This window comes from Haliotis cracherodii, unplaced genomic scaffold (genome assembly GCF_022045235.1).
Source record: "Haliotis cracherodii isolate W230 unplaced genomic scaffold, xgHalCrac1.p SCAF_5, whole genome shotgun sequence".
NCBI lineage: Eukaryota > Metazoa > Mollusca > Gastropoda > Lepetellida > Haliotidae > Haliotis > Haliotis cracherodii.
This window is the reverse complement of record NW_027266308.1, coordinates 12757060-12784427: the sequence shown is the minus strand read 5'-3', so window position 1 is coordinate 12784427 and position 27368 is coordinate 12757060. Positions and strand designations below refer to the sequence as shown.

The window sequence follows — 27368 nt, the reverse complement described above, 5'->3', positions numbered from 1 at the left end:
TGAAACTAAATTTTCTTTTATTAAGACTTTAAGCTTTAAAGTATTTTTTCTTCATCTACGTTTTAATTCATCTTTGATAGTTGTACAGTTTGGTTTCCATGGTTTCTCAATTATAGATATGGTACCACCAGAATCTGACTGTATGACCAAAGTCAAATGGTCAATAACAACTTCAACATAAGATCTGTTCCGACACAGGGCCATCCTTACCTTCCTACAAAGTCTTTCTTTCGGTGCCTTTCCCACCTGTGAAGTACATAGTAAGAATAATACAACTTCAGATATGATCAGTTTACATCTTCATCATCCCTGCTGTTATAACATCAATATTGATGTTTAACATTATTCCCGAGATCCCTGATGTTTCAATATTGATGTTTAACATTATTCCCGAGATCCCTGATGTTATAACATCAATATTGATGTTTAACATTATTCCCGAGATCCTTGATGTTTCAATATTGATGTCAACATTAATCCCGAGATCCCTGATGTTATAACATCAATATTGATATTTAACATTATTCCCGAGATCCTTGATGTTTCGATATTGATGTCAACATTATTCCCCAGATCCCTGATGTTTCAATATTGATGTTTAACATTATTCCCGAGATCCCTGATGTTATAACATCAATATTGATGTTTAACATTATTCCCGAGATCCTTGATGTTTCGATATTGATGTCAACATTATTCCCCAGATCCCTGATGTTATAACATCAATATTGATGTTTAACATTATTCCCGAGATCCTTGATGTTTCAATATTGATGTCAACATTATTCCCGAGATCCCTGATGTTATAACATCAATATTGATGTTTAACATTATTCCCGAGATCCTTGATGTTTCGATATTGATGTCAACATTATTCCCCAGATCCCTGATGTTTCAATATTGATGTTTAACATTATTCCCGAGATCCCTGATGTTATAACATCAATATTGATGTTTAACATTATTCCCGAGATCCTTGATGTTTCGATATTGATGTCAACATTATTCCCCAGATCCCTGATGTTATAACATCAATATTGATGTTTAACATTATTCCCGAGATCCTTGATGTTTCAATATTGATGTCAGCATTATTCCCGAGATCCCTGATGTTATAACATCAATATTGATGTTTTACATTATTCCCGAGATCCCTGATGTTTCAATATTGATGTTTAACATTATTCCCGAGATCCCTGATGTTATAACATCAATATTGATGTTTAACATTATTCCCGAGATCCCTGATGTTTCAATATTGATGTTTAACATTATTCCCGAGATCCCTGATGTTTAAACATCAATATTGATGTTTAACATTATTCCCAAGATACTTGATGTTTCAATATTGATGCCAACATTATTCCTGAGATCCCTGATGTTTCAATATTGATGTCAACATTATTCCCCAGATCCCTGATGTTTCAATATTGATGTCAACATTATTCCCGAGATCCCTGATGTTTCAATATTGATGTTTAACATTATTCCCAAGATCGCTGATGTTATAACATCAATATTGATGTTATAACATCAATATTGATGTTTAACATTATTCCCGAGATCCTTGATGTTTCAATATTGATGTCAGCATTATTCCCGAGATCCCTGATGTTATAACATCAATATTGATGTTTATCATTATTCCCAAGATCCCTGATGTTTCAATATTGATGTTTAATATTATTCCCGAGATCCCTGATGTTTCAATATTGATGTTTAACATTATTCCCGAGATCCCTGATGTTATAACATCAATATTGATGTTTAACATTATTCCCGAGATCCCTGATGTTATAACATCAATATTGATGTTTAACATTATTCCTAAGATCCCTGATGTTTCAATATTGATGTCAACATTATTCCCGAGATCCCTGATGTTATAACATCAATATTGATGTTTAACATTATTCCCGAGATCCTTGATGTTTCAATATTGATGTCAACATTATTCCCGAGATCCCTGATGTTTCAATATTGATGTCAACATTATTCCCGAGATCCCTGATGTTTCAATATTGATGTCAACATTATTCCCGAGATCCCTGATGTTTCAATATTGATGTCAACATTATTCCCCAGATCCCTGATGTTTCAATATTGATGTCAACATTATTCCCCAGATCCCTGATGTTTCAATATTGATGTTTAACATACAATATGGCTCCAGGCTAAGAAAACAGCTCATGTAATTTCAGTTAATTTCAATCTCATTGAAATATTTACCAAAATAAAGTGGTACATTGTGGGCCTGTGTTAAAGTATGGGAGTAACGATCATTGCTTTGTGGAACGGGCCCCTGGACTAATGCCGGTTTTTATAGTGCTAGCACACACTTACACACCATTCCGCAGACACAGTATACTGACTCCAAGCCAACCAGCCCTTGTCTCATCCAAGGGCTAGGCAGAGTAACAAGTACAATCTCCTAACGTTCTTTTGGTATGACATGGCCAGGGGATGCAACCACCGACCTTCCACTCTCCGGGCAGACGCACAGAGGCGGTCAGCCAGAGCGAAATCTTACCTTCTCCATGAGCGTCGCTGCAGCCGTCACCCTCTTCAGCACATACATGTGCCACATCATGCTACACAGACCTGCAACATTAACACACGGTGACTGAATTAGGACTGAGTCGGTGGATAGCGCACTTGGAACAGTATTTCAGCTATATCATGACATGACCGTTTCATAAGGGAAAGTCGGGAAAGTCACGAAGGATGCAGGTCTAAGACATTCACAACTCTGCTGACACAAACAAGCATGGCCCTGGCGCTGAAAAACCTAGAAACATAATCAAGTGAAACCTGGGATTCAAACACATGATCATATGTTTCAAGCATGTCTAAGGGACACAACTCTGCACTGTGTGTCGTGGCACCTTCGACAACTGGGCCAAGTAGTGACAGGATATATCTCCTGCTGTAAGCATACACTGCTCACTATATCTGGCAGCAGCTGTCTTGGTTAATACGTTACATCAGAATACCTACATAGTGTATGAAGACTAGCGACAATCTTACAAACCTTGTCTGAGAACAGCATTCTGGACCAGCTTCAGATATTCCAGGGACAACTGGAGATAACTAATCAGCTGAAACATAATAATTGACATGCATCAGAACGAGTGTTGGGAATTGGTTAAGATCTCAAGATAGATCATGGAAAACAAAGATCATTGTTTGTCAACTCCATGGTTGTGCACTGGAACCAATCACCCAGTGCTGAAAGTGATTCATTGAACAAAATATTCAAAACAATTACAATTTGCAATTTTCCGAAAATGTTACTCAAAATTAATTTCTAAAGTTACTGCTGCTTCTTTTTTGTTTAACACCACAGGCAGCAGCTTATAATAATTATCTTAACCAGACAAACAAGTGACTGATATTATGAGCAGGATCCAAATTTCCTTTGAACAGCGTATTCCCAGCAGCAGTTGGACAGCAGGACGACCCTTACATACACTCCAACCCCCATACACAACCCCCACATCCCCCCAACCCCACCCTTGTGTGTTACCTCTGGGTCCTTGTTCCACTGAACAGCGTACTCCCAGCAGCAGTTGGACAGCAGGATGTCATTCTCCAGACTGTGTGGGAACCTCACCCGCAGCTCTGCCAGGTGGTCTGGGAAACACAGACAATCTGTAGCTTTACTACTTGCCATGCAAACTGTAATTCCTCTTCAAGGAGTATATTGATATGTCAAGTCTAATACACAGGATTCCATTTGATGGTCACAAACATTGATTAAATGACTGACCTTGTATTTTCTCCAGACAGGACTGTTCGTGAGCCTCTGTGGCTTCAGCGGCGGGCTCGATGTCCATCGCTGCATCGTCGCTGTCGGTGCTGGTGCTGAGCAGGTGTTTGTACAGAGACTGAGGCTGCAGCTGGAGGCGGATGATGTACTGGGCCACGACCTCCGATATCGAGCCTGGCGGAGGGAGACAGAACGTTTATGCCACTTTTAGCAATATTCCAGCCATGTCACTGCTGGGGACACCAGAATGGGCTTCACATATTGTACCCATGTGGGAAACAATCCCACATCTTGAGAGTGACGAGTGCAATCTTTACTGACTAGGATACCCAACCACACCGGAGAACAATCTCTTTATTACCTTGACGTACCACTCTCAACCAACAAAATTACAAGTTTAAGGTTGTCTCAATGAAAGTCAGGATTTGTGACAATATTTCTTTACAACAAAACAATAATATGGTCATGGGGGCATGACATCATTACCCTGTTGAGTGGCTACGTATACCTTCAAATGCCATTCTCAGCTCCCTGAGGAGTACACAGACAAACAAAGATCAACGTCTTAATGATTCCCATATATGCTGTCCATCGGATCAGGTATTGTGTAACTATATCCCGACAATGTACTTCTACAAATACACACTTCAGCTGTAAGTGCCTTGATATTTACACCGATGTAGAGGCCATCGTTTTGTGGGCCTTGAGTGGAGAGTGAAAAGAGTGCGGGGGTTGCGACTTGGGTTTAATGCCACTTTGAGCAGTTTTCAAGTTATATCATGGTGTGTCAGCTTAATGTGGAAGGAAAGCCCGAAATGATGCAGGTCTCAGACGTTTACCACTTTGGTGAAACCCACTAGAACAAGTATTGTGCTGACCTAGAAACATAATTTGGGCTAACAGGGAATCGAACCCACTATCATAGTTTTCTGACATGCCCATGAGATGGAACTCTGCATAGTGAATAGCTGTCCCTCCCTCATTCACCTTCCCCCTCCCCCAGATAGAGGACACATGACAGTTTTCTACTGGAATAAGAAGTAACAGTATTGAGATGGTGCTAGGCTTAATCCTCTATTAGTTTAAGTAAAGTAAGAGTTCTTCTTACCAGACTTAATACAGGTTGTACTTTTAGACTTGGTTTACATGTCATCTCCGGGAGCTAAGGAGCTTTAGGACAAGGGCAACCTTCTAGCAGCTGCTATAGGCTTTTTGCCAAGGACAATGCCTATCACCTTGTTTATCTATGCAACAACTGACAATGTAAGTTATGCTGTGTTAAAAGCCACAGAATTCTACCTGAATACTAACCTCTGCCACCTTCCAACAGTTTCAAGACAGACAATCTGATTGGGTCTAAAGCTGGCTTAGGGCCATAAGGAGACCTTTCATTGGCCGGAAGTCGGAGGTGGATGAGGAAGCTGAGAGCCAGGACATCCTCCAGCTGCTTGATGAGCAGGTTCCAGTGTTCCATGTCCACTGCTAGCGACTCCCACTCGGACATGTCCGTCTTGTCAGAACTCAAGCTGGCTGTGTCCGCATCCGGGTCCTGCAACAGGCACAGGTGAGGTGAGGGGGGAACCTAACTTCACATGGTAAGATCTCACTCAATCATAGGGAGGGAGTAGTGGAGAGTAAGGGAGTTGCTCAAAAGAAACTATATATAATTGTGTTTTTGTTTTGAGGAGCATTGTGGTTCCTATCATATTTTGAAAGTGTGTGTGTGTGAGTGTGTGTGTGTGTGTGCTTGCATGCATGTGTGCTTGTGTCTGTTTGTGTCTGTGTCTGTTTGTGCGAATTCACCACTGCTAACAGCCATAGGTCTGTTGTAACCCCCATACTGTTCTAACAGGGCCTTGGTGGTAATCCATCTGACCAGCCTTGTGAAACATTTTTTTACAAACTGACTTAAAGAATAATAAGCATCAATTATTAAGTAACAACAATGTTCAATATTTACCTTGGCTTTTGTTTGACTGCCAAATATCTCCATGGCAACAGCTCGAGCTGCAAGTGCCAGGATGTAAACTGCACGTATGTTTTGAGAGTGGCAGCACACATCTCGTATTTTCTGCCACCAGGGGGACGCAATGTTATGATCGACTAGAACCTCACTCTTGTCTGTAAAGGAAAATAAGCATCAAGATGGCACACAATGATACCTCACCACATTAGCTTCACACAGTACACCTGCACCATCCCACACAAGTGAAGGCAATATGGGACATGTTATACATGACAAAATTATGAAATCTGAAATATCTCAGAGACTGAAATGAGTGAGTGAGTTAAACTTTAACTTCACATTCAGCCAAATTGCAATCTCAAGAGTTTGATATTAAGAACGAAAGTCACGTTATTTTGGTGTTAAAGGTCACCAGTTTCAAATGAGATAGGGCAAACCAAAGGGAAACCTTAATTTGGAGACCCGTGAAGATCTGGTGTAGAATAGGTCTTCAGCAACCCATGCTTGCCGTAAAAGGCGACTATGCTTGTCGTAAGAGGTGACTAACAGGATCGGGTGGTCAGGCTCACTGACTTGGTTGAAGGCATGTCATCAATCCCAAATGCATTGATCGATGCTCATGATATCTATCACTGGATTGTCTGGTCCAGACTCGATTATTTAGAGACCGCCATCATATAGCTGGAATATTGCTGAGTGCGGCGTAAAATAACCAACCAACCAACCTTAATTTGGAGTGCAGTGTCTTCATTACAGAAGATGCAAATTACATGATGCAAGCAGTGTTATAGACTGACAATTCACTGTCTTTACTGAAAGTGATTTTTTTCCCCGGCAAAATGAATTATTTTTGGCCAAAAAGACTTGGTAAAAATCTAACTGAGCCAAAATCAAGTTTTTCGCACTTTAAAAATTACAAAAAGTATCTCAGATTATTTTTTACATGGCGACCATGCGCCATTGTTGTAAGGAAGGACATTGTGACTGACATGATATTCCATCAAACTCAGAAAAACCTGTATCATACCCCATTATTTCAAACAAGGCCACATTCAATAGGATTGCACACAGCAATATTCCGGCTATATGACGGCGGTCGGTAAACAATCGAATCTGGACAAGACAATCCAGTGATTGACATCATGAGCATCGATCCACGCAATTGGGATACGATGACATGTATCAACCAAGTCCGTGAGCCTGATCACCCGTTAGTCCCCTCTTACGACAAGCATAGTCGCCTTTTACGGGAAGCATGGGTTGCTGAAGACCTATTCTACACCAGATATTCATTCAATAGGAAGTTGAAATGTGTTACAGTGATTGCTGTGTCCACACACCTGTCATGGCTGTGACTGTTTTTATAAGGTGCATCAGATTAGGTAAGGACGTTACGCTTCTCTCGTCGGAGGACATCCAGTAGACTAGCAGCAGATCCTGTAACACAACATGGAGGGACTACACATGGCATCACTTGTACACACAGCATATGGCAACACTTACACACAAAGCCCTTGAACAGTGTTTTATAAATAGAAATAGAATATCAAAAAATAGACTTGCGTCACACCTTACATTTATCTAAAAATTGGATCACACTAATCAATTTATTGTAACCATGGGAAATTAGGATTTAATCCAAGATTATTGCACTTATATAGCAGCGTGCATGCATGTGTGTGTGTCCGTGGCTACTTGTACTAGTCCGGACTGATACCTATTTATAGTGCTAGCCCACTGAGATACCATGCCGCAGTTTATGATGAATACCCCACTCAGACACAGTATACTGACTGTGTACTGAGCCGACCAGTCCTTGTTTTAGCCCCTTAATGCCGAGCGCCAGACAGGGTAACAACAAGCACCATCTTTTAACATCTTTTGGTATGATGCGGCCGGGGATCAAACCCCGGACCTTCCACTCTCCAGGTGGACGCTCTACCTCTAGACCAAAGATGCGGTCATAACCAGTCCATGATGACTATGAGCACTGACAACTCACTATGATCTGATCCGCTGGGAGGTTGGCATCCTGCAACACGATGCTCACGTCTCCTGATGCCGCCTCCCCACAGCAACATGAGTGGAAGAACAGGTGGGCTGGAACATTGAACACAGTCACGACAGGTGCATAGCATGTCATACCTTACTGGTTCACAAACATGGAATACTGTTAACTTTTCAAAACATTTTTCACTTGGACGATTTACAAAACCTCTATAAAGGCTAGATTTCATTCATATATTATTGCTTACGGAATCATATAATGAACAGTCATGATTAGTTAGTTATCAACTAAAACTGGCTTCTACAGGAGATATCGCTTGAGTGAGATCAAGTGATATTTCCTAGGAGATATAACTGCAACAACAATGCTTTTGAGACCATTGTGACGTCATTGGATACCATGACATCACAATTAAATGAAATCACATCTCTCTGCCACTGAAGATGAAGCTTACACTTAATGACACTGATTACTATATATAAGATAGCTACGTGATACATTGGAATAAAAAGAAGAATGAAGCGTGGTTTATTTCACAATAAAACATTGTTCTATCATGAGTGAGTCATTTCTGGAGATTCGAACATACCCTCGCAACTTGTGGCGTTGTAAATAGAAAGACATTATTTTTATAGGGGAAAGTGATCAGTGAGTTGTTCCCAATAGATGTTTTGTTTGTTGTTTAACGCCGCTCTCAGCAATATTCCAGCTATGTGACGGCGGTCTGTAAATAATCGAGTCTGGACCAGACAATACAGTAATTCATATCATGAGCATCGATCAACGCAATTGGGATCGATGACATGCATCAACCAAGTCAGCGAGCCTGACCACCCAATCCTGTTAGTCGCCTTTTACGACAAGCATAGTCGCCTTTTACGGCAAGCATGGGTTGCTGAAGACCTATTCTACCCCAGAATTTTCACGGGTCCCCAACAGATGTAGCTGGGCAACGTAGATAACAATCTATCTGCTTCATCTGGCGACACATCATTTTGGTCCAAATTAATTGGAGAAAGTGATTATTGCTTTACATCAGTCATGAAACTATTCACGGAACAAAATATGATCAGTTATTGACGTACCTAATGCCAGTCTCCTGTCTTCGGACAAGCCTTTATGCACAGATACGGTGACTGGCCGACTAGAATCGTGGTCACTGCAGTGTAGGTGACATGTAAAACAATGCAGGAAGGTGCTGACAGCCATCGCCTGCTCCTTGAACTTCACACGCGGCTCTGCTGTGTCGGCTGATGAGCTGAACTTGTCCAACTGAGCTACCACCCCTTGTGCCTCCGACCATGTCAGTCCCAGCGACCTGGCCACCATCTGAAGGAAGTGAGTGAGGTTGGTTAACGCTGCCTCAGTATTTCAGTTATATGATACAGTCAAGTCTCGTTAATCCGACACTCGTTAATCCAACAATTGGCTTTATCCGACACTAATGATGGGAACTGATTAAATCAGTGCTATTTAGACCCGTTAATCTGACAGTCTCGCACTCCCACTCCCACACTTTAATTTGCAACGAATTACCAAAATCACTCATTAATCAGACTCCTTAATCCGACACAGTGATCTGCCCGCTAGTACACAGTTTGCGATGCGAGATAAGTCGTCGAGTAGCTGCATATTTCAACGTCTGCAGAGATAAACTTGATTAACAATAAACAATTACTGCTTTAAATAAACAAAACAGGATTAATCACATGCCTAGATTACCTCAATCTCATAAAACCAGATACAAGTTCTCGCTACAGCTGAGGACACCCCATTACAGATTGCGTCAGAACGACCTTTAGCGAACTTCGACCGATCAATGAAATCAGACTTGAAACTACCTAATTTTGTTTATATGATATACTCGTTAATCCGACATAATCATATGCAACCAACAATGTCGGATTAACAGGAATTGACTGTAGTTTGTTAGCTAGAAAGCCAAAGTGATGCAGGTTTCAGACATTTACCACTTTAGTGAAACTTACAAACAAGGGCTTTCATTGTGCTAAGATCACTTTGTGGAAGGGGTCCTATTTTGACAATTGTAACGTCAATACTCTAATACTGACTAATGACTCGCGCAGCGCTAAGATCACTTCGTGGAAGGGGTCCTATTTTGAAAATCGTAAATTCTACACTCTAATACTGACTAATGACTCGCAAAGAGTAAAGATCACTTAGCGGAATGGGTCTTATTTTGACAATCATAAATTCTACACTCTAACACTTACTAATGGTTCACAAAGCACTATGATCATTTTGTAGAAGGGGTCCTATTTTGACAATCGTAAATTCAATACTCAAACATTGACTAATGACTCACGTAGCCCTAAGATCACTTTGTGGAAGGGGTCCTATTTTGACAATCGTTACTTGAACATACTTCAGTGTTAGACTCTTCTGCACTCCCAGAGGCGACATCACCACGGGAGGTGAACTTCTCCACCATCTTGTAGGTGTGTAGCAGGTTGTCCTGGGCCTGGCAGAACCGTAGGAACAACTTGCTGTCGATGTCCAGAGTGGCATCAGCTGGGGAAGGAACACAGTTGGTCATTACATAATGGGGTGGGTTGGTGGGTGATATTTTTGCAGCATCTACAAGTCAGTATCCTTTATCACCATTACTGTACGAGTGAGTGAGTATGGTTTTACGCCGCTTTTAGCAATATTCCAGCAATATCATGGTGGGTGACACCAGTATTGGGCTTCACACATTGTACCCATGTCGGGAATGGAACCTTGGTCTTTGGCGTGACGAGCGAACACTTTAACCACTAGGCTACCCAACCACCCGCCCCTATTACAGAAGGATTATTCTTTGATAAAACATAACATTTGTTACCATGGTTACTATTACCTTTCCCGCTGATCTTCTGTATGCAGACTTTGAGGACATTCTTCATCAGTGTCGATGACAAGTACTTCGTGCTGAGAACTCTCTCGACAGCCTGAAAGTTATTTCATCACAAACTATTAAATTTTGAGACTGAAAACTTACAGATAATCTCAAAGGAAGGTGGGTGAATGAATGTTGTTTTATGCCACGCTCAATGATATTCCACTTCATCACCACTGGTCATATGTGTGAGCAATGTCCCACATGTCAGGGTCAATGACACATAATCAGTCAACTCAAAGAGGGACCACCTGATTCTCATTGTGACCTGCACCTGTGAAGATCCGGGGTAGAATAGGTCTTCAGCAACCCATGCTTACCGTAAAAGGCGACTATGCTTGTCGTAAGAGGCGACTAACAAGATCAGGTGGTCAGGCTCGCTGACTTGGTTGATGCATGCTATCGTATCCCAATTGCGTGGATCGACGTTCATGATGTCAATCATTGGATTGTCTTGTCCAGACTCCATTATTTACAGACCGCAGCATATAGCTAAAATGTTGCTGAGTGCGGCGTTTAACAACAAACCAATCAACCAATCATTGTGACCTGAAGGGTTGCAGGCACTACCAAACGATACTGACAGTGACCACTAGATACCCAATAAATTATGTGTTAGGATAAATGTCTAGTGATACAATATGTATCACCAAGCAAGGAGACAAATTATCAGGAGAAATCTGGGATTTGTACCAACGCTCCTGGAAGCTAAGAGGAGCAACTGTGAACTGCAAAATGCAGCACCTCAAATTCCTGACTGACAAAAAGAGGTGGTGAAATGGGGTTTAACATCGCGTCCAAGGTTATTGCACTTATATAGCGATGTGCATGTATGTGTGTGTATGGCTGCTTGTACTAGTCCAGACTGATGCCGATTTACAGTGCTAGCTCACTGAGATACCATGCCGCAGTTTAACGTGAATACCCCACTCAGACACAGTATACTGACTCCGAGCCGACCAGTCCTTGTTTTAGCCCCTTAATGCCAAGCGCTAGACAGGGTAATAACAAGTACCATCTTTAAACGGCTTTTGGAATGACGTGCCCGGGGATCGAACCCCAGACATCCCGCTCTCGGGGCAGACTCTCTACCACTAGACCACGGAGGCGGTCGACTGACAAAAAGAACAACAGATCAAATAAATCACTATCACCCTCTTGCTACCAGCTGACTCACTTTCTATAATCTTGATGATATTCACTACCAATTCCTTTTACAAAGGTAAACTATTGTTTCTATTATGCTAGTCACTACAGGTGCAAGTATTCATTCTGAGGTCACCACAGTGACAGAGCATCACCTGTTTGGTGATGTTGGATATTCGCATGTCCAGGATCAGATCCTTGATGGTCGACTCCAGGGAGTCTGAAACAAGCAAAACATTACCATGGTTACATTATAGGTCAGGCAATATTTTTTTCTTTTCATTTTTTGGATTTGGATCTGAGAACAGAACGAATGGTAGTTTATCACTGATGGATTAGAGAAATAAAAAGATCCAACAAAAGTCATATGATGACATGATGACCAAGAGTCCAACAACCCAACTGCCTTCATGACAGGCATAGGTTACTGGGTACAAATTCCACCTGAAAACCCCCACAGGTTTTTTTATGAAATTAGAGATCAGTTGGTGAGTTAGTATGGTTGTACACCGCTTTTAGCAATGTTCATGCAATATCATGGGCTTCACACATTGTGGGGTATCGAACCCAAGCCTTCAGCATGATGAGCAAATGCTTAACTTCTAGGCTACCCCAATGCGCCCAGATCATTTAGTAATAACATGAACAAGGATACAATAACAAGAACATCTGTGGCTTATCACTGACCTGTTGACTCAGCATTTTCCTTCAGTATAGCCTTGAGTTTCTTCAACAGATGAAGGTCTCTGGCCCTCTTGCTGCTCTTGTCGCTGTAACATTATGTAGCAGGACGGAAATTGTTATTGTAGATATAATTGACACAGTCATATGGTTATTTTACTGACTATACAGTGTAGCTTGTAGTCCTGTTGGATCTGTAAATTATGTTATGGGGCAGCCTTAAATGTTCAGCTGCAGTGTCTCTATTTTGATAATTTCAACAGAAGGTCTCTTGAAAGCATAATTAGTTATAAGTCAAATATCATATGACTATTTGTATCAGCAGTTCATAGGAAGATAGCAGAACATTCTGCAATTTAGTTCAATAGTTTACAGAGTGGCGGCCAGTGCTCATAAGAAACTGTTAGAACATGCTAGAGTCAAGCTTGGGGATATTAACAGCGTGAAGATCTAACAAATGCTTCAGGTGACAATGTCTGAGCCAATCAGCTGATGAAGCTTCTGAATTCTCTGTACAGGTGGACGAAACATTCAGAACAGCAAATATGGATTTATCCAGCATTCGAAACTAAATGCCCTTGCAGACATTTTTGGAGAAAATCATTATCATGCTCAAATTGGATAGTGAGTGAGTGAGTTAGGTTTAAACTGCTCTTAGCAATATTCCAGCAATATCACGGCGTGGGACACCAGAAATGGGCTTCACACGTCGTACCCATGTGGGGAATCGAACCTGGTCCACAGCATAAGGAGCGAAATATAATATAAATACTTGTTGTGACTTAGTCTTGAACTAAAGTGAAATATTAGAAAAAGAAACAGAAAATATTGAACTTTGTGTGAATGACATGTAGATCTAGTTACTTTGGAGATGACAGGACTGCCAGTTTCAAAAGCCAGTGGAAACACTGGCAGGTATAGAAACATATCTGACATATCTGATTCGCCATGTTATTTCTGAGCAACATGGCATCTGCACTCGACAGTGGGTTCTATCAAGGGAATATTTGTGTTCGAAATGTTCAAGTTATGAAACTGAATCATTTTAGCGACCTGATGTCTGATTGGCTGAAGAACCCACACATACATCAACGATCACCTGACACAATTTCTCTTCACACAAAGGGGTGTTGTATGGAAGCAAAAGATCTGATTTGAAAGAGGCTTGACAACAATACTGCAGCCTACCTGAGAGCCAAATGGAAGGGGACTTCAAGGGTCTTCACAAAGCCTTCAGGGTCAACGAGTGCACACTGGAACGCCCTCGACTTCACTCCGCGACTTGTGACGTTGTTCAATCCCATCATGCCCGAGCTGGGACACACCAGCTGACACCACTTGCTGACATTGAAGGCCGCGACTCGCGGTCCGTTGGCTGCCGTCCATACCTACAGTATGACAGTCACTTGTTAATTGAAAGGTGAGAGTACTTTAGTTTAGAATGATCTTTGTTTTGTTTGTTTGTTTGTTGTTTTATGCCGCACTCAGTAATATTCCAGCTTTAGTACGGCGGTCTGTAAATAATCAAGTCTGGACCAGACAATCCAGTGACTGATATCATGAGCATAATCTCTGTAACTGTATCTTCATTCAAATAATTACAATTATTTCTGAACGTGGCTTGGATGGTCAATTCCATTAACAGAAATATATACAAGTGAGCCATTATTGCACAATAACAAAGTTTGTTCATCGGTTAATGCTGCACTCTTCCAGATATATGATGGTGGCCTGTGCATAATCCAGTCTGGAACAGACAATCCAGTGATCGATATTGTGAGCAACAATCCACACCATCAGTGAGTGAGTGAGTGAGTGAGTGAGTGAGTGAGTTGGGTTTAAAGCCTCTTTTAACAGTATTACAGTTATATCGCTGCAGGGCTTAATGTTGGAGGAAAGCCCAAAGTGATGCAGGTCTCAGATGTTTACCACTTCATTGAAACCCACGAGCACGGGTATGGTGCTGACAAACCTAGAAACATAATCGGGGCAAACCGGGATTCGAACCCACAATCATAGGTTTCTGGCGTGGCCAAGGGACGCAACTCTGCACAGCGAATTGCAGCGCTTTAGACGACTGGGCCACCCGTGCAACCACTTACATATGGACAAGGAATCACAAGCTTGTACCAATAACCGCAGCACTGAACATGTTATTACTTTCACAAGAGTGTAACCATGGTAACAAATACCTGGCGGAAGACATCAAGGCTGTCTTTATCTTGTTTGCGACAGCCATGGCCACATCAGACAATGACACGCTATCAATAAAGTAACCAAGCCTGACCACTTGATCCATTGTGGTTGTCTATTATTTAAAGCCACACTCAGCAATATTCCAGCTATATCAACTCTCTGGACCAGACAATCCAGTGATTGACATCATGAGCATCGATCTACGCAATTGAGAGACGATGACATGCATCAATGAGGTTGATGGGGGCATACTCCAACCCAGGGGATTATAACAAAGAGAACATACGGACACGGATGAGATTGTACCTCAAGAATTCCTCTCCTGGGAGCGTAGATAACCAGGAACTGAGCAACACGAGAGTGGTCGCGGTTCCTGCTGCCTGACCCGTCGTCCTCTCGAACCTGGATCCAGCCTACCTGAGCATCACGGTAACCTAGCAACACAGGAGACAGGAAATGTATTCATGACAAAGCAATCCCTTACCATGTGGTTACCATACATAACTGGTGCATAATAGAAAACAACTATTATTGGGAGCAGGGGTCCGGAAAATTTAAAATCCCAATCGGACATTTACATTTATGCCACGCCCCCTTCAAACAGCGTGTTTTAGTACGACTTTTTACACACAAATTACAAGTTGTTACGTATTCATGATATGATGAATTATGAATTGTTTCAATTTAAATTGTTTACTTCACCGGTCAATTAATAACAAATAATATCATTTTAGATATATATGGAAAACATACGTTTGTTTCTGTTATAATAACGATCTGTCAACGTTGTGAACGGTCTAATTAATATTCATGAGTCTGCTCAAGTGTACGCGTTGTAACATTTGGATCGAGACTATTATCCCATATTTGGTTATCACGTGACCTCACGGGAAAAGTTTTTTTTTTAAACTAAAGATTATTTAAAAACAAGACAGATAATATAATCATAAATCCTAAACTATCGTTGATAGCAATAGTTATTTGAATACTTTTTCATCTGTACTTAATTATTGACCATAAAAAAAATTGATATCGATCGTCACAGAAAGCAAAATGGCGGTCAATCAAGATTCAATATACGACTAGCTACTGAAAACAATAAAATCGGCAAATCCTCATTGTATGTCAACCAAGTGAAAGTCGTTTGCCACGACTTACAAAATGATCATTCAGACTTTGTGGGTTTGTCAGATCCGCTCGACTGATCTGCATCGGTTGACTGGCTGTCGTCACGCTTTCGCTTCTTGTGTGAGGTTACGTATCGTAGCATTGTGAGGATAATGAGGTACATCGATGATGCAAGGTATTTATGTACAGTTGTAAACACATTTTACTCAAATTAACAAGATGTTCTCAGTAATAAATCCTCGATTAATCAGTGTCAACTCAGTTTATTGCCTATTACAGTGATTGACCGATTGGACTATCATTCTAGGTACGATGTATTTACAGCAATCAAAACAAACAAAGCTTGTCAGTGTAGATAATCTTCATTGTGTTACAATTGCAGACAGAAATTGCTTAGTCCTAACTGTTGATCATGTCCGGTCAAAATTTAAGAATGTCCGGACAATACTTTTTAAAATGTCCGGACAGAAAAATTTAAATGTCCGGTAAGCAATATTTTAAACCGGACATTTGAGATTCCCAATCGGACATGTCCGGCGCATATGACGGTTTCCGGACCCCTGATTGGGAGACTATGTCAACAAGAGTCATCAGGAGATGACAAACATCCCCGGTCTGGTGCAATTCTGAAAAGCACTTTGGCTACTTATACCCCACTTTTGGTTCACTGCCACTGGAAACCTTCAGTTCAGTGAAGAATATAATGCTGTACAGTATTTTTCAAAATCCCAAATCATCAAATGACAGACAACTGTTTCGTTTTGGCGGGAACATCTACATGTAAGAAGCTATCAGAAACACTGTCGTTTTCTACCGATAGAGAAGGTATCGTAGACTCGGTAGGTGGCTTGAAGACCGCTACAGTAGAGGGGAAAGCTGGTTTGGTTACACACTTGGGTCTTGTTCAGTGTGTCCTTTGCATCTAGATCGGTGGTCAACATTTTGTTTCTGACATTTACATAAATAGGTGCGGAAAGCTTCTTCTGAGAATTGAGGGCATTCTGAGCACATGTGGTCCGTTTGCAAAAGACTGTGGCAATCGCAACAAAGATCATGTGGATCGGCAGAGGAATAGGTACATATGCAAGTTCTACCAAATTCACATGGTGTTTAATGTTACAAAATCCATCCACTACCTCACTCATCGTCAACTACCTCCCTCATCATCAACTACCTCTCTCATCATCAACTACCAACCTCACCATCAACTACCTCTCTCATCGTCAACTACTGTCATCATCAACTACCTCCCTCATCATCAACTACCAACCTCACCATCAACTACCTCTCTCATCGTCAACTACTGTCATCGTCAACTACCTCTCTCATCATCAACTACCTCCCTCATCATCAACTACCTCTCTCATCATCAACTACCAGCCTCACCATTAACTACCTCTCTCATCGTCAACTACAGTCATCGTCAACTACCTCCTTCAGCATGCAACTACCTTTCCACATCCTGATGGCGATGCCCCTCTCTACATCCACCAGCGTCACACGACCAAACCCATCTGTGAAAGCAGCGTACTTGCAGCTAGGAGACAGAGACAAGCTATCACCTGTCCTCCTCTGGTCAGGTAAGCCATACCTGGTGACAAGAACAGAAATTATTAAAAAAACAAACACAGAAAGAAGTAGCATTGTATATGCCAAATGATCACCAAACATGCCAAAAGTCACTCTTTAAATGCTGTGGGCTTATTGTTTTCTTGTGGCATCAAGATAATTTGAGGTTAAATATGAATATGGTATTACAATACGATTACCCGATTCGTCATATTAAGCAACCTACTCCAATAAGCGCCCTCTGACTACCATCTAGATTAACCTGTAGGTTATCTTCATAATTGACCCCTACTAATACCCAAAATTGACATAACAGTATTAACACACTATGTTTCAAGTGGATATTACAGATTTTTACAGAAATAGAAGGGGTATGTAAAAGTCTTGTAACTTAAAATGGTTCAGTTTGATCAATGTTTGAGCTGAGTGTGATCACTACCCCACCAATCTTTCAAAACAATTTAACTTGAGTATGGTTTTAATAAGCACTCCCTTTGTCAATTTTTGTGACCAGGGTGCTCACTACAGCGTAAATCATGCTTCTTCTGAAACAACAATCTGATGATGACATATCTAGCCCACCTGTATGGAAGTGGAGTCGCTGGTTCTATCTTGGGAGATTTGTCCTTTGCTTCATCTTTCTGTCTGCCTCCGAAACCAAGCCAGCCACTGCAAGTAGACAATGGCATGGAGTTCAAGCATATCCTCAAATACATGGAGCATGAGGGGATCTCTTTTCAGAACGCTCATACACTTGCAAACCTCGGGATTCGAACCCATTGTCATAAGTTTCTGGCGTGCCCAAGGGATGCAACTCTGCACAGCGAATAGCGGCACCTTAGACGACTGGGCCACCAGTGTCCCCACTTACATATAGACAAGGAATCACAAGCTTGTACCAATAACCACAGCATTGAACATGTTATTACTTTCACAAGAGTGTAACCATGGTAACAAATACCTGGCGGCAGACATCAAGGCTGTCTTTATCTTGTTGGCGACAGCCATGGCCACATCAGACAGGATGGGTTGTGTACTGCCCTGGAACAAGAAGATCATAACACAGACTCAGCTAGTTCCATCACATCAAAAACATAAACCTGTTCTTCAAACAAAATAACAAATACCCTTTTGTTCTCGAATGAGATATCATATTCAGAGCAGGAGAAAAATACCCAAGATGGGTATGTTGCTGACAAACATTGAAACAATCAGTGTACAAAATAGCTGACTGCCTGCTAGCCTGTGGCTAGCAACATTTCAGTTGGGCTAACAATTCTGAAATATCCCTAGCCCGACTGGCTACTGAAACTTAAACAGGGATATTGTTATGCACAGCTCTCAGTTGATCAAAATAGAAAAAAGGTCTCCCATTTCTGTAGATCAATATGACCTTGAAAAATTACAAAATAAAATTAATGTCTGTTTTGAATCAAGATTGCAGTGTTGCAGGATCAGAGTCATCATAATGTTTTTACTCATGATATGCAATTTGGGTTTACTTTCTTGATACCTTTACAGAATCAAATTTCTGGAGAGAAAAAACTGTTGTACATTTAAGCCAGTGAAATTTGAAATAGGCTGGTAACTTTTCAGACTAGCTAGCCCACCCATTTCTCACACCAGGAACAATTAAAACCATACAATTAAATATATATCAAACAGAAACTTTATTAAATCCCACACACATAACCATATCTAGCTACCAGCAGTAAACAAAAGAAGCCAAGCTTACCTCCATGGCATGGAAGAAGCCCACGTAGGGCCCCACCCCTGCAGTGAGGTAGATGCTGGCAGCTGGGGGCGACGTCTTCACCGTAGCACTGAACCCCCCGAGGAGGGAGGCTGTCTTCATCTGATCAAATGGGTTAGAAGACTGCACACCTACAGCAGAAACCATGGGCAGGAGTTGATAAACGCCTTACTTGAAGAATATCTGCCTTGCACAAGAACTAACTATTCACACAATATTTATGATCCTTTTTAAAATTAAGTTTCCAAATCATATTTTACTGAATGAATAAAGTGGGATTTAAATACTTGGTTTACATTGGGTCTGGTGGATCAAAACATTTCCTGATTACTAAAGTTTGTTTTGGGCAATAAACAATATAACCACTCATTTGCTGATATTAACTGTCAAAAGCAATTTTATTTCACAAACAAACTTCACATGGACCGACGTCCAATGAATGTTATGATTAGTGTCATCCAATTGCAGCCAACGAGATATTGGCCACCGCCTGTTTACTCATTAAGTAGACAGGAGCCCAGTCAAGGATGATATGGTAAGGGACATAACTTTTTATGAGTCATCGCAAAGACTCTGCACATTTATGCACTACTATAAGTACCTCCTACTGACCATACTTTCCTTTATTTCTATAAAGTAATAAGAAAGGGCTGAACATAACTCTTACATGTCTTGCCAATGTTGCACATATTTTGACTTGGAGAAAAGATCCAAATCTTTAAGTTGAAGTATTATCTCACCGCTGCTGACAAGGTCGTTGATCTTGTCCTGGTCTTGTAACGCCCACTTCTTGTAGGCCAAGGGAGGTGGCTGCAGCATGGTCTCACTGCCGCTCGCAGTCGCTGGAAGAATCAGACAGTGATATTGTGAGAACACGGAATCAGCTCTAACACTATGAGGTCTCACTTAATCTTATGGCTTACAGAAATTGGCACACCAATAAACATTTATGACTAAGAAAGTGTAATCCCAAATATATGTTACAATTGATCACTTTCTAAAAGGCATTGTCTATTCATAGCTTTCAGCCATGGGATCAATGCCATTTTACACTTGTCAGAGGGGTACACAAAGTATGTGATCTAGGCAACCAGTTGTTGGACTTCCGCTTTGTGGAAGCCACAGTAGCCAGTGGACCATGTCGTTGATTTACTACAAGTGACAGTTCAAGCATGAGTGACTCACCTCTGGCCACCTGGTTCCTGCAGGCTCTGAGAGACTGAAACAGGCTGAAGCCATCGATCGACACCACGGCTCTCTTGTAGAGAATCACCAGCTCTTCATGCTGGAACGAAAGATGGCCACTTCTTGACACAGGTCAACCACAACATACTGCACTCAGGGTACAGAGGATGGTGATTTATTCTGGATTTCTTTACCTTTCCTTCTGCACTAATGCTTTACCTAACTCTCATTCTGATGAACTTCTCAAAGCAGGAACTAAACATGCTAAATACTGAAAGAAACATTTCTAAGGCCACAATTAATATTACATCTGCATCTGTGACTCATTGTTTATTGTAAAATGAATGGGAGTGTTGCAATCCGATAGGATCCTCGACTTAGCACTGCATACAAATACTTTTTTGATAAGTATTTTTCTTTTCTTAATTCCAAATTTGAAAAAATCTGTCATTCAGCATTGCAAGATGGATACCACACTAATGACACTAAGTTTGATTAACTTTTATCAGAACGACTTCGTTTTTGTTTATTCTTTTTCACATTCTGTTAACCAGGGCCCACTTGCACAAAGCTAGGATGATCTTAACTCCCATACTTTAACATAAGCTTACAATAGTCTTAGCACTAAAATGATCTTAACTCCCATACTTTAACATAGGCTTACAATAGTCTTAGCACTAAAATGATCTTAACTCCCATACTTTAACATAGGCTTACAATAGTCTTAGCGCTAAGATCGCTGTGTGCAAGTGGGCCCAGATGGGTTCAGCTGTCACTAGAGGATGTGATGTCATCCATTGTCGATCATGACCTCATAATATTCCAGCGTGACATCACAGCAAACCAGCCTGATACCGTGTCTGTTTCACAACAGTAATGGTTCCAAATAAAAGTTCTGGACCAACATATTGGATGCTCAAAGCAGCAATTAACCTGCAAACACGTTGCTTCTGTCCGAATTACCTACCAGCTCAGACATGCCAAGGAATCGTGGCGGTTCGTAGGTACGACACTTGAGTTTCTGGACAGCTTCAGCATGGAGGAGTTGAGATAGCAGCAACACACCAGTCTACAACACACACAGTAAAACAGGTTAATCAGCTAGGGGTGAACATGACCATCTCCATACACTGACAGGAAAAAGAAATGATTTGTTTCAGTATTGATCAATCATTTTGCAATAACTTTAGGAATTGAGCAAGCCAGCTTTAATGAATCACAACTCATTACAACATATTTTTGAACTGTCAACATTTTCTTTTCACTTTGAAGGCTTCCAGATTCCTCTCAATCTTATCAAAATCAGATCTTTACTCAGATACAATACATCTCTGCATGGCGATTTGACAAACCCTCCATAGAAGGTAGTGCCAGCCGAACCCAATCAGAATCCAGTTTTCGAAAACAATTCAGTTTCATTTCTTTACCACCTCAATTCTAAAAATTTCAATCTTAACCCAAAATGAAAAAGAATTTACACAGATCACAAACATTCCCTCGACAGTACTCCAGTTGGGTGTAGAAGCCAAGCCACTCAGAAATGAAATAGAATATCCACAACACATATAGCACAGACTTTATTAATATCCATTTGGAACTGACCATTCATGATCTTTTTTAGACATGCCGCTCTGAATGCTTCGCTCACTTGTAACAAGGTTTAAGAAGCCTCAATGCTGATTGGCTGATTAGAAAGTTTGTCTGACGCAGCCTCGAAAGGATGGTTTGTCAGATCTACCTATGAGTGCTATCATATCAGAGCAAACATTCAGATTTCACATTTTACCTCTGTGTACATGCGAATGTATCCGGAGGAGAATCCCACTATCACACACGTCCAGTCAGGCCCACCTTGAGTGCTCCTGAGCAGAAACAAACAACACTCATGGTAAATATGATTAATTTACACTAAAAAGTATTTATATTTTTTTACGCATGCATTTTGAATAATCGTAAACGATAAGTTTTACATAGATCTACATGTCCCATGTCTCAGTTAAATAATTGCGCCACTGTTCTATTCACTACCATCATTACGTAATGTGAACATCAGCAATGAATATCTGTACAATGCTCTTTCCTAGAACACGGGGTCGGGATTGTGGACCCCAATGACAGCGGTATATCGAGGAATCACTATAGCACATTCTTATCCCATATGTTCACATTGTTTATACTTTCTGTGTACATCTTCAGGTATTCAAGTGTTTGGATGCAGCATATATACAAGAGCTAAGATTTATGGATGTTAGTTACTTTTTATTAACTTCAGTGTAATCAGCTAGTTATTGTTAATGAAAGGTTCTTGTAAAAACTCTCAAACCTACATATCAATTACGAAAAAAACAACGTACCTCTTCTGTGAAGCTAAGGGCAGGCACATGAGTGCTGTTATGGTTTCACTGAAACAAGATGAGAAAAATATATGTAAAACATGTACATAGAAATTAAGTGTAATAAAAACACAAAATAACCAATAAATTTACATAACTATTGTCATTTTTGTAGTTACCGTATTCGACGCAATTAGCGCCCCGCTCTAATAAGCGACAACGGCGATATTTGCTGATATATTGGCTAGTAAACAATCCCAATAAGCACCCCTTCTGATTGATCAATGTACACAAGACCTATTCATTCGTGTATAATACGCACTCGTGTGTAATATGCACCCTCAATTATGGGCAATTAAATTCTGGAAAAATATATCTGTCGTATATAAACATTTCAGACTGTCAGCATAAACCACGAAATTTATCTTTCAACTGTTTTTTTTCACCAAAATAATATTCTAATAAGAGCTCCCTATTTCTAATTTTGAGAGCGCCCTGGGCGCTTATTACTTCGAATACGGTAACTTTTCTTTTCATACACCTTTGTGACATGATTATTATTTTTATCATGTTTATAGCTGACTATCATCATATATACCTCTCTTCCTGCTTCAGGCTATTTTGCCACTGTATAGAAAATTTGCTTTCAATATCTTCGCCTTTATGCTTGGGATCCCATTTTTCTGAAAATATAAAATAAGGTCCAAAAATGTGAATTCTATGTCTCATCATGGAATGATTAGCAAATCAATAATTTGTCTTTGTCTACATAAGAACTGTAATTCATTATCTGTTTAGTTATATAAGCATGATAAGAAATGCATATCAAAGCAGACAAGTGAAATAAACCTTGAATCATTTATCTGCTGTTTTGACATATTGAGACACTAATACTAACAATATCTGTGAGAACGTATCCATGAGGCATTTTACAATTTGACAATGATAATAATAAACACATATACCATTCATAGTTCATGCCATGTTATTTATGTATACATATAATCCATATTCCCAAATCGGGTATTAAAGTATCATCTTATCTTACATGATGATGATGATGATGAAGCATCTGTTGCTATCAGAGAGATATCACAAATGTGAATTATTTCCTTCCAGATACTGCAATCAAAATATCTTATAGAACTATATATATAATTTCATGGCATAAATTATTGATAGTAGCTGTAGATAGATCATGATGTATAATGCAGTGTGTTTGGGGATGGTAAATATCCTGCATTAGGAATAAACATTGTATTTAGTGAGCCTTGGCAAGGTAAATACATAGTGTTTATTCCTAATACAGGATATTTACCATCCCCAAACACACAAGCGTGATAACCTCTTTATCATATAATGTCATTCTTTAATTCTGTGCTTCAAAATCGCCTTCCCTCTCTCACAAACATTACCGAAACATTGCGAATTTTCCTGGAATGCGCGCATTAATATTTATTACGTCACAGGGTAAGTGATGTGTCAATCGGACAGTGACAGTAGCCAATATAGTTCCAACTGAAATCGCTTTCTTATACAGTGGCGAAGCAACATATACGCAAAACAACAATTCTTTATAATTGCCTTTCGCGGCAATCCATCCCTTTGTCAAAGGGAAGCTACTCTAACCCTAGTCTATGAGATGTCACGGCCACAGTCAGACGTTGTTGACAGTCGGTCTGTCCCGTCATAACGTTAAAAAGTGTAGTCAGATGTACACACAGCAACAAAACGAAACAGGGAAACAATTCAAACATATTTCAGCCAAATCAAACTATTTTAATTTGTGGAGAAAGGTTCAAGCCGCAGAGGTCTACAAGCACAGATACGGCTACTGATCCTGCTTGGCTAGGCCTCGTGCCCTCGCAAATTTGTGTCAAAATTTATCTCTCCAAAGTTGCCAAATTGTATAAAATGCCTTAGCTACGTCAGTAAGACACTGATTTTCAGTATATTAGACTGTTCTTTTGATAATGAAAGCAATTATCTCTGTAGTTTATCCAGATTCCCGATGGTTAAATCTTACTCGATTGCCGAATGACAAGGGGGACGCAATGTTTGTTTATAAACAGTGAAAGTAGTCCCTACTTGACCTTTGATATCCGCATATGATATCTCTATCCGCATATGACCCCAACGGATAACATTTTTATCCGTTGGCTTTATCCTGCCGAGAAACCTACCCATTATATGATAAATCATCACATCATATATTCATAAAATAATTGTGAAACAAATAGAATTAAAAACTTACGAGCTAGGACAACAATCTTGTCTCCATGTGCAATTGCAACCATATCATTTGTAGGTGACAGCGACAAAATGCATTCCTGAAACCATTTCTGTTTGCCATTATCAGGTAGATCGGTAGATTCTACAGTGTCGGCACTCTCGTTTGCATCCTCATTCCATCCCCAGTCAGCCTCCCAATTCTCATCACCTAGGTCAGTAGAGAAACAAGTCATACAAGAATATGCTTACTCTATGGATAAGATATATAGTGAGGTACATACAGTTGATCTGTCAAAATGAATTCAATGAAAGTGATTCTGCTAGAGACAAATGGCATAATGACACTCTCATGATTTTATCAACTTTTGAAAGTATTCCTTGCAAAAAGAAACAATTATTTCTTTCACTAAAAAATGGAGTTTAATGGAGAAAACCATTATACTATATATCTCTTACAATTTTACAAAGTATGAAGGGTGACCTACTGTCATATCACTTCCTGTACATTTTTCTCATTATAATTAACATGTAATGTGATGCCTTTTATGATACGATGACTATGTACCCTCCGGAATGAATAAAAACAATTATTAAAAAAACAACTTTTTAAATTACATTCTAGGGCAAGGATGGGTAACTAGAGTACTCGTATTTGACATGTTGGATGGTCCCTGAGTAGGACCCGGGTACTCCAGTGTGTAGGACCCGGTTACCCACAGGAGTACCCGGACCCAGGGTCAGTCACATGATATATTGTTTAATGACAATAACAATAAAACTCCATGGTTACACAACAAGTATCTAGTGTTCGCATTTCTTACTTCTGATATGCATGCATTCCTTCTGACAATTATGTTTGAAAAGAGACAATTTAAAGCTTCAGTTATTGTCAGTGTATGCATGATCAGATTGTTTTATACCTATATCTAAATAGATTTTTAGGTCCGGTAAAACAATACCCAATCAAACATAAGTACCCAGCTCTTTTGGCCTACAGGGCGTACCTGGGCGGTTTATGTAATAGGCATGACAGGTGGTCCAATACCCGGGGAGTAAATTTGGATTCATACATTTCCTCATCATCATCCCAAGACCGTTCAGTGGTCTAGTGGCAGTGCACACGCCCGGAGAGCCGAAAGTCCAGGGTTCAATCCCTGGGTGCGTCATACCAAAAGACGTTAAAAGATGGTACTCGCTGTTACCATGTCTGGCGCTCTGCATTAAGGGGCTAGAACAAGGACTGGTCGGCTCGGTGTCTGAGTGGGGTATTCATGTTAATCTGTGGCATGGAATTTCAGTTGGCTAGCACTATAAATCGACATCAGTCCGGACACGCACGTCGCTATATAGAAGTGCAAAAAGCTTAGAGGCGACATTAAACCCCATTTCACCTCACCTCACCTCACCTCACCTATCATCTTGCCAAACAAATTTGAAAAAAAGCACTCGGCACATTTTGGACATGTTTTGGATGACAATCAGTCAATGTCCGAGAAAACGAACTGCTCTGAAACACTAAGCATTGTTGAGTGATGTGTCCCTTCTATTAGACTACAAGTCACAATGCAACAGCTGATTTGGGACTATTTTGATTGTCAGCAGGGTCAGTGCTGATATTTGGATGTAAACTTAAGATCAGCAATCTCGGCACAATTCGTACATAATGTAAACGCTTGTAAATGCTACTACACCTGCAGCTTAAATAGGTTTGTTGGAGGCTGTAAGCTTAACAATAAACTAATTGAAAAAACCTGCACATTTCTGTCTATCTTTGCAAACTCACCTTCGTTTGACTGGGCGATATCTGGAGTCGAATCCCTTGAAGCTGGGAAGAAAAATTTCTTCACAGATGCAATATTCTGAAACCTTGATAACACACACAGCTGACAAGACATGTTTGCAGATCCAAAACAGAACGACTAACACAAAATCTTCTGTTTACTTTCGACAAAGTAATTTCATTGAATCATCAACAAGTCCGCCATATTGCTCGTGACATCACCGGAAGTGAATGTCTGCTATTGAAGACCGACTGGATCTTTGACTGGTCTGCGTTCTGTTTGTATGCGTTACGGCTGGGTTCAGTCTAATAAGGCATAAACATTATTACTAAATATCCTTCAGCGTTAACTGCCCTAAGCATTATATCTTTTTTCTTTGGATATCACATGACTTCAGTTGATGGATCTAATACGTACATTAACCTAATGATGAAGTGAGATCTTGCCAAGTAAAAAGGTGTTCTAAATGTCTTTCAAAGTGTTCATTACAAATAATGAATCTTATTCGTACACTGTCTACCGTATTTCCTCTATTAGACGCCCGGGGATCAATTAATTTCTCGCAGGTCGTTGACCCAGCCTCTATTTTTTGGACACAGTGTATTACCCGGCGTCAGTTAGAGGCCTTCGTGTGTTGTAAACCCAGCGTCTAATGGAGGAAATACAGTATGTTTTTGTTATATTCAAAATATTCAGGTGAGATGAAATTGGGTTTAACGTCG

At 40.3% G+C, this 27368-nt stretch overlaps 1 protein-coding gene across 1 annotated transcript in view; it reads right to left on the bottom strand.

Annotated features, from left to right (window-relative positions):
* LOC139442577 (rab3 GTPase-activating protein non-catalytic subunit-like) overlaps window positions 1-26843 on the bottom strand; it is a 39753-nt gene extending 12910 nt beyond the window's left edge. Inside the window, exons 1-28 of the mRNA XM_071223416.1 lie at window positions 26649-26843; window positions 24888-25073; window positions 23232-23316; window positions 22655-22702; window positions 22087-22162; window positions 21268-21369; window positions 20301-20400; window positions 19856-19957; window positions 19098-19246; window positions 18324-18403; window positions 17945-18031; window positions 17245-17384; window positions 14972-15099; window positions 13658-13857; window positions 12476-12558; window positions 11944-12008; window positions 10604-10694; window positions 10130-10275; window positions 8829-9072; window positions 7738-7835; window positions 7076-7172; window positions 5730-5890; window positions 5081-5318; window positions 3770-3943; window positions 3527-3633; window positions 3032-3098; window positions 2531-2601; window positions 211-246 (exon numbers count right to left, since the gene is read on the bottom strand). Of these exons, the coding sequence (XP_071079517.1) occupies window positions 211-246; window positions 2531-2601; window positions 3032-3098; window positions 3527-3633; window positions 3770-3943; window positions 5081-5318; window positions 5730-5890; window positions 7076-7172; window positions 7738-7835; window positions 8829-9072; window positions 10130-10275; window positions 10604-10694; window positions 11944-12008; window positions 12476-12558; window positions 13658-13857; window positions 14972-15099; window positions 17245-17384; window positions 17945-18031; window positions 18324-18403; window positions 19098-19246; window positions 19856-19957; window positions 20301-20400; window positions 21268-21369; window positions 22087-22162; window positions 22655-22702; window positions 23232-23316; window positions 24888-25073; window positions 26649-26760 (3273 nt within the window). The 5' untranslated portion in view covers window positions 26761-26843. The remainder of the gene's footprint in view (window positions 1-210; window positions 247-2530; window positions 2602-3031; window positions 3099-3526; window positions 3634-3769; window positions 3944-5080; window positions 5319-5729; window positions 5891-7075; window positions 7173-7737; window positions 7836-8828; window positions 9073-10129; window positions 10276-10603; window positions 10695-11943; window positions 12009-12475; window positions 12559-13657; window positions 13858-14971; window positions 15100-17244; window positions 17385-17944; window positions 18032-18323; window positions 18404-19097; window positions 19247-19855; window positions 19958-20300; window positions 20401-21267; window positions 21370-22086; window positions 22163-22654; window positions 22703-23231; window positions 23317-24887; window positions 25074-26648) is intronic.
* Between the last annotated feature and the right edge of the window lie 525 nt (window positions 26844-27368).